The sequence below is a fragment of the Strix uralensis genome, chromosome 3 (genome assembly GCF_047716275.1).
Source record: "Strix uralensis isolate ZFMK-TIS-50842 chromosome 3, bStrUra1, whole genome shotgun sequence".
NCBI classification, from domain to species: Eukaryota; Metazoa; Chordata; class Aves; order Strigiformes; family Strigidae; genus Strix; species Strix uralensis.
In genome coordinates, this window is record NC_133974.1 from 72485118 (window position 1) to 72500921 (window position 15804).

Genomic DNA, 15804 nt, shown 5'->3' on the forward strand with positions numbered 1-15804 from the left:
AAACTGTACATGAATAACAATGTTTCATTATAAAACAAGAAAGGAAATTGATTTTAATCCAGATAGCCACAGGAGTATAGTAATATATGATTTACCATATCTCCTCAAATGAGTGATTTTGCAAAAGCTTGGGTGTTTTTTGGTTTTTTACTAACAAGTCACTGAGAAATGATTCTTCAGAGGCAAGTGAAATAAAAACAACCTATAATGCTTTGAGTCCCTAGCCAGATACCAAAATTACCACACTTCCTTGAAAAAGTCTCATTTTTCTTAAAATACTGTGCTCAGTTTTAGTGAGTGGGTTATCATTTGCTCAGATACTGCAGAAAGTCCACAAAGGGCCAGACATAAACAGGTAAGTCTTCTTTACTGTTCTGCACATCCATACAAAATATATAATGAGAAGAGACAACTGAAAACACAGAATCATGTTTGAGTGTGCTATTAAAACAGATTTATTGTTCAAATTTCTTTAAAAAAATCAAGAAGTTTAACAACACTCAGAAAGGGTGATAGACAAGCAGCTTTTATGATTAAGAGGTAGTTCTGGATACCTTGTCATTGCTTTTCTGAAAATAAAGACTTTAGTAATTCAACTATTTTCTGTAGTGCATAAGCATTTTAAAATAACTTTTTATTAACTCAGAAGAACTGCCACTATTTGACCTATGGATTAATTGCCCAAGGAATACAGCAGCTAGAAGTAAAATTTTCAAGGTATCATGACCAAGGGCAACATGCAATTTTACCAAATATATCTACATCAGGCACATGACCGGACCCTGTGAAAGAGCCTTTGCTGAAAAAGTGTAACTTTGTTTTGACACGAGAGCAGACTAAGGAAAACAACAGAAGAAAAAAAATCCCTTGTCCCAAAATTGTGATAGTCCTCTGTCTAACTTCCACTCTTGGAGCTGAAGTCCTTATACGTAAAAATGCAGAGAGAGGTCCCATTTTGCAAGAACAGCAGCAGGACAACTCCCACTTTATTTCGTCCTTCACCCAGAGGTAAAAAGCACACGGAATGTCACTGAAGCTGACATTCAACAGCGAGTACTTCCCAAAACTGTGAACTGACCTCAGGTGGCCCATGCCTTCAATGCATCTGCAGTGAAACTGGAGGGCTATACATTGTTCACATATTGACTGTTATTTTCATAGCAGAAGTATTATGTTGCGCAGGGATTTTCTGTTTGCTATTTCTAGGCTGCTGGCTTTACCCATTCAGCTGTCTCCCTACTGAAACACTAAAAATCAGCCCAAGTCAGTATATCTAGAGTAGGGAACAGAAATAAATATCTGCTTTCTATGGACATCTAGCAGGTAGGCAAGCACAAAGGAAAATTTTACTTTGTTTTGTCTCCTTATAAAACTTGTGTTTCAGTGAAGAAGCTGTACGTTTCTTTGCGAGTGTTCCTCTGGTGCCCTTGCCACTTCTTTGAGGCACACACATGGGAAGTAGTGGTGCTGATGAGAGTGAATCAAGCCTTCAAGACGTGTAATGATTTCATAGTCAGGAAGAGCCAGGCTGGCAATGTTGAGGCCCAGCATCCGTGAGACCACCTCTCGGAAATCTGCCAGCTGCAAGAGCAAACAGAAAGGAATTAAAATAAATACCAAGCAAAGGAGATGCCTGGAAAACATACACATATATGCATACATAAAAACACAAGCATTTGTATTAGCAGTGCAAAATATAGGAATTTCTGCTGTTGCTCAATACAGAGAAGCTGAAGAGGATGGAAACAGCCTTTTGGTGCGTACCTCAAATAACAAAACACGTAAACAGCTGAGGTGCTAGGGATCTTGAACACCAAACAGAGTTTCAAGTGTTCTTTAGTATCCTTCACAGGCATATCTTCCCTGCTGACTCAACAGCGAAAACTGAGGAAAAGACAGGAAGAGGAGTTGTACTTGACCTAGATGACTGCAAACTACACAGACAACTGGAAACTCTGGTGGCTGCATCCCACAGCAGAGGCGAAGGTCCTGGTCCTGATCTCAAACTCCTGACCACTTCCTGCCACCGTTCCCCTCCACCCCGCACTTCCTTGTGGAAACCACTGCAGAAAGGAGGAAGTTAGAAGAAGGGTGGAGGTTTGGCACATCCTGCAGTCTGATTTTGACTTGAAATCAGGATGCAGCCAAAATTCAAGATGCAGCCTGGGAAATGCTCATTTTCCTTCTGTGCCTAGCTGCTGAAAATATATCACAGGAAGGGTATTTGGCAAAATAATTAAAGAAACCAGGTTTCTCTCTGCAGTTCCAAATGGACAGACATCCACAAGTAATTGTGATCACTAGTGACCCTGCCAGTAACTAGATTAAAAACTTAAGATCAGACGAACATGAATGCTGATTTACTCTTCTCAACTCACAATATGGATCATTATAAATCAAACTTCAATGCCTCTTCAATGGACAGTGCATTACACAGCCCATATGACCAATGCCTTAATACCCCTTATCATCAACACACAATTAAAAGAGGAAAATGTTCCTACTGGAGGATATATGCTTGTCTTGGTATTTGAATGTCAAGATCCCCATTCCCAAGCATGACAGATTCAAAATGTCACAGAAACATCAAAACCATCAAGAAGCCAGACTCGCGCTCTGGTGTGGCAGCACCCTCACTCCACCAATCAAGCTGACAGCTAATGGTGAGGAGATAAATGAACTCCTGAAATAGAGATAAAAACACTCCCGAAATACATGTCCAACCCTAGGAATACTGTGGAGAACTCTAAAGCAGTTATAACATTTGTGAGGCAAGCTGCAAAACCCCTGAAGACAAGGTCTCAGTTCCAAGACTTTGCCAAAGAGTGTGTTTCATCCCAGTACACACCCTAAGGAGCTGCCATCAGTTCAAAAAAACAAACATGGAAACCAAGACAGTATAGGGCAGAAGGATTCAACAATTCAGTCCCAGCTCTCTGTCTTGGATGAAACACTGGAACAATGTAACACCAAAAACCCCCAAGTTCCCGTATCTTCTCTTCAACACCAAGCCAGGAGGCCATTGATATGGGGCTCTGGCAGTGTGCTGGGCAAGGACAATTTAGCAGAAGCTAAAGATTTTTTTATACATCTGGATCACGGACGAATAAGCAGGCAGCAGAGCTGGAATTTGCTTCCATGCAGACTTTATGTTAAAAGATCAAGGCAACCCTCTTCAAAGATCCAGTCTTTGGATGAACTAAACCCCCACAAGACATCTATACAGCAAACCCAACTGGTCCTCTTGGAGCACAGTAGGGTCTGCGCTTTGCACCAAATTTCTTGCTCTCCCATCTTTGCTATTGCAGGCTGTTCAATTTAATTATAGCAACTGTGAGTAAACCAAATTGTACTACAACCATGTATCAAATGCAAACAAATTAAATTTGATGCACTGATGCAGATTATTGATCGGCAGGATTTTGCCAGAGGGAATAGATACAAATTAAAACGTATAAACAATCATATCACTCTTTTCTAATACAAAAAGTAGGTCATACCTATACTGAATGTGCAATTAATATGTTAAGAATTCAGTAACTTTAATCAGCCAATAACCTAAACTGGAAAGCACACAGAGCTCCTAAAGAAATCCTTTAAGCCATTCATTTATATGAATTTTAAATTGAGGATTTTTTTCCACTTTAATGGAATAACACTTAGACAAAAAACAACTTTTCTGACTATTATATTGTGGCATATAAAGTACAGTGCAGATCAAGCTGTAGTTCAGTGAAAATACAGAAGACCTGATGACAAAGAGAAATTCTCCACATAAACTGACAAAGAGAACCATCACTCTTGGATGCAAAAATGCCCCACCAGAACTTAAAATTGAACCTGAATTTTAAAAACTCCAAACAAAAGCAACAGATGATTCACTCTGGACGATCTTTAGAATGTCTCACACGGAGAGAGATGCATGTGCATACTCTTAAGTGGATACAGTGCTGTAAGCACATCATGAACAACTTTCTAAAATCTTTCACTAAAACATATAAGATCTAGAAAAAAATTAAATGAGAAATGTGTTTCAGCTTTAAAACCAATGCAATGGAGGTATTAAGAACACAACAGTTCTGCTGAAATACTAGAAGCTAATAGAAGTACCACTTAACTCTATTTAAGGCTTTCTTCAATAGCAGTTAGTATTACTAAGATAGTCACAATCTGAAGTAAAATTATCTGAAGTAAAAGAGAGGAAATTAACGCAATTTAGAGCATTAACCCAAGATATAAGGGAGGGGAGCAGAAGTAAAAAACAAGACACTACATTTTGTTTTTATGCTGTCTTATTCCAATATATAAAAAAAAAAAAAAATTAAAAAAAAAAAAAAGGAAACTAAGACTGGAAAAAATCTCTATAACAAAAACATCAAAAACTTAACCAAAACATTGATACTTATATTCTTACTCCAAGTACTACTGCAAATAAGGACTTATTAGCTAATCTCTAGTTGACTGCAGTGGTCATGTTATCAGTCCCTGTGAACATCCTTTTGTCATCAGTCGTTATACATACCCTTTGTCTAGTCTTATTAAAATGAATGTCAGCTCTGTTGATATTTATTTATTTATATTCAGAAATATGCAAGAATGATATATGAAATCAGGAAGGTTTTCTGTTCACCCCACAGACAGAGGAAATCCAGTATGGATATTTGTAAACTTACACTTACTCTTGTAAAATTTCAATACATCCAACTAACTCCTCACTTTATATCCATTCTAGTAATCTCTACTTTTTTGACTCCACGTATTGCTTCACCTCTCTATGGTTTTTACTCTACAGTATGATTTTATAATGCTTTAAACAGCATTTTTTAAACTGGTTTTATATGTCTACTCAAGAATATGCACCCTTTGCTGTTATTTGCTACAGCCACCAAAACTGACTGTTAATCCTAAAGCAGACTGGCAGTGTTATTACACCCTGCTTACAGGTCTTCACTTCTAAAAATTCAGATGCTTTGATTCTGTGCAGTCTCTTAAAAAAAAAAAAAAAAGGAAAAAAGTTAAAAAAGGAACAAGACACAAATGCCAAAGCTAAATTTTCCTCTTAAACTTAGTAGGAATTAACAGTCTAAAGAGCAAAGAACAACCAGAAACACTGTGTTAAATCCCAATTATGAGTTAATTTTAAATTATTTCAATCTGATCTTAATTTCTGACTTCACTTGGGTATGTTCTGCCTTTCTTTATGATCAGAAGACAAATCAATGTCTTAACCAGTTGGCAGTAGATCAATTCTGCGTACTTTTAATTTTGACAGCATGGAAAACAGCCACAAAATATTATGATGTTATTTAACATTACACATAGTGATATCCATGGAAAGCAGCAGAGTGTACCTGAAAAAAACATGCAAATGAATGTACCAACGGTCAACCTGGTCACATCAACAACTCGATCGGGTAACAGCAATTTCAGTTTCTAGTAGTTTTCTTATAAATGCATACATACACAGATGATATGGCTGTGCTTATATTCAGATTAAATATATACACATGCTCAGAGAAGTATTTAACATCTGCATTTGCTACCTTTTACAGAGAGTGAGGGAAGTCTGGTCTGGTTTACCCTCCCCAAGAAGGAAGACTGAGCGAGTCCAAAGCAGGTGAAGAACTACACAGGGCTGGGGATAAGGACGCAACTCTCCCTGGGTAACGGCTCAGAAGAAGTCAGGAAAAAAACTCATGTGTTAATTAGTGAGAGAGTTTAGAATTAATTCTCTGACTTAGCAACAGTAGCTTTATTTTAAGGACAGATTTCAGCTAAGTAAACGTTAAAATACAAGAGCATATGCTATGAATATTACTGGCAATTCTCATATTCTCAAAGTGCCATTACTGCTGATCAGCACTGCACAATTACCAGGAATTGGTCTTGCCAACAGCTTTGCTCCCAGTTTAGCAGTATAGTTCCACCTGCAGGTATTTGAAATGTTCCTGTGCTGCAGACGATTGTGGATGCTGGTGAATTATAAATTGAGATTTACCTTTCACTAACCCAGACAGCTTGAGAACGAGTGCTATGCTGTGCTTAAGCATTATGCACTTTGTAGCCCACTTAACCTCACTTTTCCCATGTTCTTCAAATTTGGCCAAAGAACGCTGCTACAGTATTCAAGTGGCTTGAAGCCTTGGGTTTGGACAGTAAAAATTCAACATTTATGTGTTTTTAGCAAATAATGTGTAACTCCGTGGAATAATTTCCTGAATATAATTCATACCTTCTTCTGTGTGCAGATTGCTTCCTTTCCTCATGAGACATACAAAGAAATTAAATTTTCCTGCCAAGTTTCTAACCTTCATTATAAAACAAAACAGTCCTAAAATTTCCCAGGAAGAAAGATCCCCAGGTTGTTGGTCTTTTCTCCATATGAGCAAAAAAATATTTTTCTGGCTCATTTTTGAAATAGCATTCTTAAATTTCATCCAGAGCCATTGCTAAGGCCAACATATAGAGTAAAAATTTTAGCTGGAAAAACTAACAAAGTTCTAAGCAGTTGGAATAAGGAATTTAAAATTACACACTTTTTACTGTAAAGAAGCGTTCCATTGGCTTTAAACAATTATGCCATCTATAATGCTGCTACAAAACACAATATGCAGGCCAAGTATATACATACTTAACAGTTTTTTTAATTAGAATGGAACACATTTACTAATGTGTTTCTCACAAACCCCTTACACCCTCCCCAAGGTGAGTTACCACAAAAATCTTTCTTACCTAAACTTTAATACAGTTATACGTCACAAATCAATCCAGAATAGTTACATTTAATATTAAGTCTGGTTTGGTTTGGTTTTGTTTTTTTTAAATTTCTGATCTTTTCCAACATTCTTTGAATTTATGGCCTATACATGGCAACACAGAATTATAGAATCATTTAGGTTGGAAAAGACCTTTAAGATGATCAAGTCCAACCATTAACCTAGCGCTGCTAAGTCTACCTCTAAACCATGTCCCCAAGCACCACATCTACAGGTCTTCTAAACACCTCCAGGGATGGTGACTCAACCACTTCCCTGGGCAGCCCGTTCCAGTGCTTGACAACCCTTTTGGTGAATAAATATTTCCTAATATCCAATCTAAACCTCCCCTGGTGCAACTTGAGGCCATTTCTTCTTGTCCTATCACTTAGCCTTGTTGAATCTCATACAGTTGGCAAGGAGAAAGTGTGAGACAGAGGAGGAGAAACAAAAGGAAATGGATGAGGAGAAGTTGGTAACTTTTATACCTAAGATATATGGAAAAAACATACCTTAAAAAGATACTAGGATTTTAAAGCATTGTTATACCTCTCAAAAAGGTGATATATTTTGCAATGAACAAAGAAAACAATGCCTATATTTATTATTCATCTTCTTGCATATATAACTTGAAGAATAGCTTTGCCTCTCAGAATCACAACTGCGAATCTGGTTCACATGTGTGAGCTAAAATTTCCTTATTTACTAATGTTCATAAAAGTTTTTAGCACAGCTGGATAGCTGCTCCACCTGTACCACATTCTTATATTTTAAGTGACGTTAGCATTTGTCAAATACCTATACACGTACCTGTCTCTCTCTTTTTGCTAATTCTGCAAGAGTTGTTTTAAGCACCTTCATCTCACTGGTAACTGCTTCTAACATATTTTTGGTTTTTTCTTTATCTTCAGTAGCTTTACGCTCCTTTAAAAGAAGTTCTGATTTGACAGAGGTAAGTTGTTTCTCAGCCTTTTCTTTCATTCTTTCCAATTTGCCTTGAGACTTATTGAGTTCTTCTATAGTTCTGTTCTGCTCCAAAGTTTTGATCTGCAATAACATAATGTTAAATTTGTCACACTTTTCCATCTAACATGATCAAATAATAAAAATATCAGGAGTAATCATGAGTAAGCACTTTAATGTGGGTTCTTATGGATTCTTGATGAAATCACATGTACAGGTGAACTGAAAAGTTATTAAAGGAGACTGGACAATCTCAACTCAATTAGGAAAAAGATTTTTGTTTCAAAGACAGTTAATTCTCTACAGGTTTTGTGAAAAGAGTAGCTGGACAGACAAAAACCCACAGTGAGAGTTCATTCTCTGCTAGCCCCTGAAAAAGTAGTGTGAAAAAAAGTTGCCAAATGTTTTGCTGGTAAAAACTGTTCAGTTGGAACGTGCACCTACTTATCTATTTCACTCCATCAGCCACAAGATATAAACTCACATAAAATCAATCTTCCTTTCTTCCAGTGGTAGCAAGCTATCAATGGCTGCAAACTACTTGTATTCACCTGAGTTAAAGCAGGTAATTTATTAGCGCTGCAATGTAATAAAATGGGAACAATGAAAATTTAGCATCTTGCCTGTTTTATGCGGAAAACCCCCTTTTTCCCCCCCCCCATACCTATCAGAATATATCTTCTGTGAACAATGTATGGGAAAATATAAGATTCCAACCGTATCAACAGGAAAGAAAGGGAGACATATATCGTATTTTTCTTACACTAACCTGAAAATTCACATTGTACTTTACAGGTGCTACTTAGTATATCAAGACAAATTGCAAAATACCCAAACCATTGTAATATTATATTTGCTTTCCCCACCTAGATGGATTTGAGCAATTCTCCATGGACACATTTATTGTAAATGAACTCCAGCTGTATCCAACCAGAATAGAAAAATGGATAGAAGCACAAATGCAACCTTTTAACTCACCTTAAGTTCATTGGTTTCAGACAGCTTGGCTTTTAGGTCAGTATTCATTTCCCTTGCCAGATCAAGCTGCTTCTGTAACCTCTCTATCATCTTATGTAACTTTTTGACAGTGAGATTGGCCTCATCCCTCTCCACAGCTAAGGCAGTCCTTACTTGCTTCTCTTCTTCCAGCTGCATTATTTTCTGCCGCAGGAGGTTCATGTGCAGCTCTCTGCTTTCAAGTTTTTCTTTCTGAGTCTTCAACTAGTTTTCCAAACACAAGGATATTTGAAAAACTACATGTGAAAGATAATGGTACTACACAGATTGTTTTGCAAATTTAATCCTCGTGTTGCATATTTAACCCGAACTCCTATTCCTCTCTTGAAAACTCTGTAAAGCTGTATAAACATATATACACTGACTTGATACTTCTTATATTACCAATTCATTGTGCTTCTCCATCCCTGAATTTGTGCACTATCTTTTAGAATGAATTTACATACACACTGCACCCTATTTGAACATAAATACTTGTGCATCATTCATAATATATGAGATTGTCTGAAGTATAAGACACTAGTCAAATGCAAGAGGTAAGAGAGATGCATTAAAGAGACAGTGGTTTCGGTGGTGGTAGATTAAGATATTTCCATCTTTAATCAGTTAATTAAGGCTAGTGTGCAAGAAGGACAATCTACATACAGAAATAAGAAAGTTTTCATCCACTGCTGCAATATAAGGTCCAGCAGCTGAGTTTTGTAATTTTGGAGCTCAGGGAGCTACCTGTTTTCAGTTTACCCGAGCTGAGCTGCCAGGCTTTACTCTGGAACATCTGAGGAGTATTAACATACATACTATACCCTCCTAGAGAGGCAGCTGCTTCCAGAAAAAAATACAGTGTTGCTTTAAACCTTAAACAGACCTAATTCTAAGCTCTACACCATTCTGATAAGCCTAAAACCAGATTTCATGCTGTCATAACAGGATAACAGAGGGGCGTTTGACCAAATGTGAATAGATTTGCTCCTAAAGGAGCACAGTTCTTGTTGGAAACGCTTAAATTCTTGGTGAAGTACAACCAATGTCCTACTAGTTTCTAGAGAAGTTTGTATAAGATGCCCTGCTTCCCAGCAGATCCTTTTAGATTTAAATATCTATGACAGTTATTTACAGAAGTATATTATAAATGTGTATTAAAAAGTAGACATATATACACATATAAACATGCATAACTTCATGCATTTATTTAAGAAGTTGTGAAAAGTATCACATATTTAACCAACTGGTGGTTTTAGTTGTGTTAATATGCAGTCTGTTTGCACAGTTTGCGAACGTTTACTATCTTCTTTTTATGTAATGAACATCTTCAAAATTCCTTGTACATATATGAGCTCCAATCTACTGCCTCTAGCAAGCCACTATAGAAATACAACCATAACAATGTTTAACTTTGAAACAAACAGTATGTCTTTTTTGCCTACCTTCCTTCTTAGGCTATATGCCATAGTTTTGTTTTCAATCACTGCATCACCTTCCAGTTTCACTAACTGCTCTACACGGGCTAGAATTGCATCCATATTCATATCAAATCCAACCTCTGCTGCTAGGCTATCCAGCTTCATCTTCTCATTAAGTTGCTCCAGAAATTTCAGATACTAAGATGAGATATGGAAAAGAATAATAAAAGAGTAACAAAACCTCATTAGAAGTCCTGAAGTACAATTTGAAAGCAATTCCCCTTACACCAGCAAACAACTCTACATAGCCAAGCCCCACTATCCACAAGAAATAATGTACTGAAATGATATGTTTATAGTACACACTCCTGACAATTGCTAATTCTCCATTTGTCCTTTTTTAGTCAACATTTATTTTGTTCATAAATCCCTGGACCTACTGTATCTTCTTTGCAAGACCAGATTGTGTTTTGCTCCTCTGCAGTAATAAGAGCACTAGGTATGTGTGTCTGCTTCTGACTCCAGTTCCTGTCTGGAGCTCTGCTGCTTTTCACGAACATGCATTGGCAGGAAGAAGTTAAAAAGGACAGCTGCATCCCAACCAATTGCAAGTGCTGTGATTGCCCACTGCTGTGAGCTCTAAAACAGATAAAACTGGTACCAGGGATGCCATGGGTGAGATCCAATGTATTCTGAGGAGAGACAGGAATGTTAACAGAGTCAGCCTTTTGCCCTTCCTTGGAACAGCAAGTTTACAAATAACATTTATTGGTTTAGAAACTGCTTTAAAGATTATTTTAATTGCATCTCCATCTGGTTTACTGATGTGAACACATACACATATCAAATGTTATTTAATCTGTTTTTTCCTTCTTTTGTCATGCCGTTCAATTGCATTAGTTCCCTGGTCTCAGTTAGGCTCTCTTGCAAAATCCAAAGCTCTCCTTCTCGTTAAGAACTATGTTTGTCTTCTCTTACTTCTGTTGCAGGTCATAATCTTTGCAAAGAAACAACAAAGAAAAAAAAAGGCAACAAACCAGTTCCATAACTGTTGCCTGAGCCCACGACAATAAAACATAGCAAGAATCTCTTTTTGTTTCATGATACTTCTGGTTCAAAAAGTGAAAAACAGCAGCAGAAGAAATCGCTGAAGTTGTGATAACAGAAAAAAATCACAACAAAAATCTCTCTATTGCAGCAAAATCTAGAGAGAAATTAAGAAACTAGGGCCACATGTTCTTCACAGAGGAAGCAGGGGGGAATTAACAGCTCCATTTTCTGGTTTGCTACCAATGTGGTGGATGCTTCATTCATAAAAGTTATTGTATCATAGACTACTGCAAAACAGACAGCACCAAATTGTTGATTCTTTGCAAATGCAACTTTCTAAGCATTGCTTTTGGCCTGGTGACATGCTACAGCTTTGTCTTAGTTGTACTGGATGGCTGGTTTAGCTTTCCAGGTACTATGTCATTTTTCAAACTCTTAGTATGCATGTGTGTTATAGGCTAACAGTGTGTTCATTCATACAATTAATAAAAAAATCCTGGTTGCCTTGATGGTCTAAGGATATAAAAGAATCAAGGACTGCAAGATCTTGAGAGACTACAGACCAGATAGTATATTGGAGAAAGACAGCGAGATCAGAGAAAGCTTTAAGATCAGAGAATTCTTGAAGGACCTCTGATGTATTTACAGAGTCTTCTTTTAATCTGTGGTGGGTTTTTTCACAGTAAATGGATTCTGAACTCAAAATCTTAGCTACTTTTTCCAACTAAAATTGTTCATCAAAGAAAAGATATTACCACTCTCTGCATGATGCCTGACTTTGCTAATTTGCATTACTTGCAGTACTGTTATACTCCAGTTGATCGATGCAATACAATTAGCTGTATCTCTGTCTTTAGTGAGTTTTATGCATCAAAATAGTGCATGTAACTACTTTTTGTTTCTCAAGCTTCAAACCATCTTGCATCAGATCTCCAGACAGTAATTCCTCTTCCAAGTGTTTCAGTTGATCCTGGAAAACCTCAGAACATTTTTCAGCTTCCCTGCTCCTCTCCAGAGCTTCTTGGTACAATCCAGTCTGATTTTCCAAAGCTGCGGTCAATTTAGCTATTTGGATTTCAAGCTGAGATACCATCTAAGGAGCAAGCAAACCAACAAAACATATGGAGTTAGGTGGGTGTAGAAATGTTAGAAAGATATGAAAGATGCATCCTCAAATTATTAAAAAGAGGGTAAAATATCTACTTTTAAAATACATGCACTTAAAATGACAAAATATTAAAATCTGCTGTAACACCAGGAGAAAATGGCAGAAGTGGTGACATGTTGGACACCCAGAAGAGAACAGCAGAAACCATATGTGAGATGAGTCAACTGACTAAAAGGGGCTAATATCTATAAAAAAAATACAAACTAATTTAGACACAAACTTTCCAAAGATGTTAGCAAACCAGCAATATCTGGCAGTCAGCTAACATTCCTTAAAATAAACCAGTAAAAATCACTAGTCTATCGAGGAGCTGAGTTGAAAAAACAGATAAGTGACTTAGAAAATACATGCAGCATATTGGTGAGAATGTAGATATGGATAACTAAGTCTCAGAGGAGTGCTTCCCAGATGTTAAGTGTTAAAGGGTTAAGTTTAACTGAAGGATTCTGCTTAAAAAAATTATTTTTAAAAAATTATTTCTGTAATCTAGTCAAAGCCCAAGTCTAAAAGGTTAAAATCTTATAACAGGAAACTAGACTAACAATTATGAAAACAATTCTAGCCCTACACTGTTAACTTTGCCACACCTACATATAATGTAATGGATTTTAAGTTGTAAACTACTTATAAATTAAATGCTTGACAGCATCTGATTACACTGCTGCCAAATATTGAAAGACAGTTCTATTCAGTTGCTTGCTTCCCTCTTTCCCTCTCTCCTCATCTTACTGTCATATAATTATTTGGTTAAATAATTATGTTGCATTTGTAACTCAGTGTTCAGACACTCATCATCGAGCAGTCTCTTCATTTTAAGCATCTGTTTGCCTCCTGTTAATAAAATGAACAATAAGCACACAAAACTCCCATTAATTTTAATGGCACAGAAAGGTTTCCAACTTAGACTGCAATTAAATACAAACAATAGTTTGCACCCAGCCTGCCTAAAAACCACTGAGAAATTACTGCTGGTTGTACAGTGGTAGAAAACACTAGACAGTAATAAAACTGCAAGAACCCCACACACACATTTTACGCTTTTCTGCATCACATATCTTTATGTGGGCACACTTTAAGAAGAAAGTCTTAATGGCTCAGGAACAGGCTGTCCCCAGGTGCTGTAAGAGAAGCTGGTGGCAGAGAAGACCACCCTGGCTAAACAGGGAGCTTTGACTGGAACTCAGGGAGAAAAGGAGAGTTTACAGCCTTTGGAAGAAGTGGCTAGCCACTCACAGTGATTACAAAGACGCTGTGAGGCTATGCAGGGCAGGAATCAGGAGGTCTAAAGCCCAGCTAGAAATTAATCAGCTATCAAGGACAACAAGAAACGTTTCTATAAGTATGTGAGCAGCAAAAGAAAGACCAGGGAGAGCCTCCATCCCCTGCTAGACGCAGGAGGAAACATGGTGACAAGTGATGAGGAAAAGGCTGAGGTGCTTAATGCCTTCTTTGCCTCAGTCTTTAATAGCAAGACTAGTTGTACTGAGGGAATCCAGCCTCCTCAGCCAGAGGACAGAGACTGGGAGAACGACCCCCCCGCATTCCAGGAGGAGACAGTCAGTGACCTACTGCATCACATAGACATACACAAGTGTATGGGACCAGATGGGATACACCCGAGGGTGCTGAAGGAGCTGGCTGGGGTGCTCGCCAAGCCGCTTTCCATCATTTACCAGCAGTCCTGGCTGAACGGGGAGGTCCCGACAGATTGGAAATTGGCCAATGTGATGCCCATCTATAAGAAGGGTCGGAAGGATGATCCAGGAAATTACAGGCCTGTCAGCTTGACTTCGGTGTTCGGGAAGCTGATGGAGCAGCTCATCCTGAGTACCATCACACAACCCGTGTGGGACAACCAGATGATCAGGCCCAGTCAGCATGGGTTTATGAAAGGCAGGTCCTGCTTGACAAACCTGATCTCCTTCTACGACAGAGTGACCTGCTTATTGGATGAGGGAAAGGCTGTGGATGTTGTCTACCTTGACTTTAATAAGGCCTTTGACACCGTTTCCCACAGCATTCTCCTGGCAAAACAGGCTGCTCGTGGCTTGGATGGGCACATGCTTCGCTGGGTAAAAAACTGGCTGGATGGCCGGGCCCAAAGAGTTGTGGTGAATGGAGTTAAATCCGGTTGGCAGCCAGTCACGAGTGGTGTCCCCCAGGGCTCGGTTTTGGGGCCACTCCTGTTTAACATCTTTATTGATGATCTAGACGAGGGGATCGAGTGCACCCTCAGTAAGTTTGCAGATGACACCAAGTTGGGTGGGAGTGTTGATCTGCTCGAGGGTAGGGAGGCTCTGCAGAGAGATCTGGACAGGCTGGAGCGATGGGCTAAGGCCAACTGTAGGAGTTTCAACAAGGCCAAATGCTGGGTGCTGCACTTGGGCCACAACAACCCCCAGCAGCGCTACAGGCTTGGGGAGGAGTGGCTGGAGAGCTGCCAGTCAGAGAGGGACCTGGGGGTGTTGATTGACAGCCGGCTGAACATGAGCCAGCAGTGTGCCCAGGTGGCCAAGAAGGCCAATGGCATCCTGGTTTGCATCAGAAATAGTGTGGCCAGCAGGGACTGGGAAGTGATCTTACCCCTGTACTGGGCACTGGTGAGGCCGCGCCTCGGCTACTGTGTTCAGTTTTGGGCCCCTCACTACAAAAAGGACATGGAATTACTCAAGCGTGTCCAGAGAAGGGCAACAAAGCTGGTGAAGGGTCTGGAGCACATGTCGTACGAGGAGCGGCTGAGGGAACTGGGGTTGTTTAGTCTGGAGAAGAGAAGGCTGAGGGGAGACCTCATCGCCCTCTACAGCTGTCTGACAGGAGGTTGCAGAGAGCTGGGGATGAGTCTCTTTAACCAAGTAACAAGCGATAGGACAAGAGGTAATGGCCTCAAGTTGCACCAGGGAAGGTTTAGACTGGATATTAGGAAGCATTTCTTTACAGAACGGGTTGTTAGGCGTTGGAATGGGCTGCCCAGGGCAGTGGTGGAGTCCCCATCCCTGGAGGTGTTTAAGAGTTGGGTTGACATAGCGCTTAGGGATATGGTGTAGTTGAGAACAGTCAGTGTTAGGTTAATGGTTGGACTAGATGATCTTCAAGGTCTTTTCCAACCTAGATGATTCTGTGATTCTGCAATATCACTCAGCAGGAAAAAAAACAGCTTTCAGTAGCTTGTGCCCACGGAGACGTTCTGCTGCTGGAGAACCCAGAGTCTCTTTATCAGGCTGCAGAGCAGCTCTGGGCACAGCCCAGCCACATGGGGCTTTTACAGGCTTCAAAGTTCCATAAACATGAGAAGGTGAGGGATCATACCACAGAAGGTGAGACCACAAAACCACCAAGTTGTCAGTTTATCTTCCAGAACATCCTGGAGTAACCTTCATCCTTTGTTTAGGGACAATCAACAACCTAGGGATTTCCTGAAATAGAGTTGCACCTTTATTACCCACCCACACCT

The 15804-nt window shown here is 39.1% G+C and overlaps 1 protein-coding gene across 3 annotated transcripts in view; it reads right to left on the reverse strand.

The window, feature by feature from the left end:
- Positions 1-431: 431 nt before the first annotated feature.
- The window catches only part of LOC141940952 (coiled-coil domain-containing protein 170-like), a 71149-nt gene continuing 55776 nt past the window's right edge, over positions 432-15804 (reverse strand). For all 3 annotated transcript variants that reach the window (XM_074862841.1, XM_074862838.1, XM_074862840.1), the window contains 5 exons: positions 12078-12278; positions 10160-10333; positions 8697-8939; positions 7566-7802; positions 432-1581 (listed from right to left, as the gene is read on the reverse strand). In XM_074862841.1, the coding sequence (XP_074718942.1) occupies positions 1381-1581; positions 7566-7802; positions 8697-8939; positions 10160-10333; positions 12078-12278 (1056 nt within the window). In that variant the 3' untranslated portion in view covers positions 432-1380. The remainder of the gene's footprint in view (positions 1582-7565; positions 7803-8696; positions 8940-10159; positions 10334-12077; positions 12279-15804) is intronic.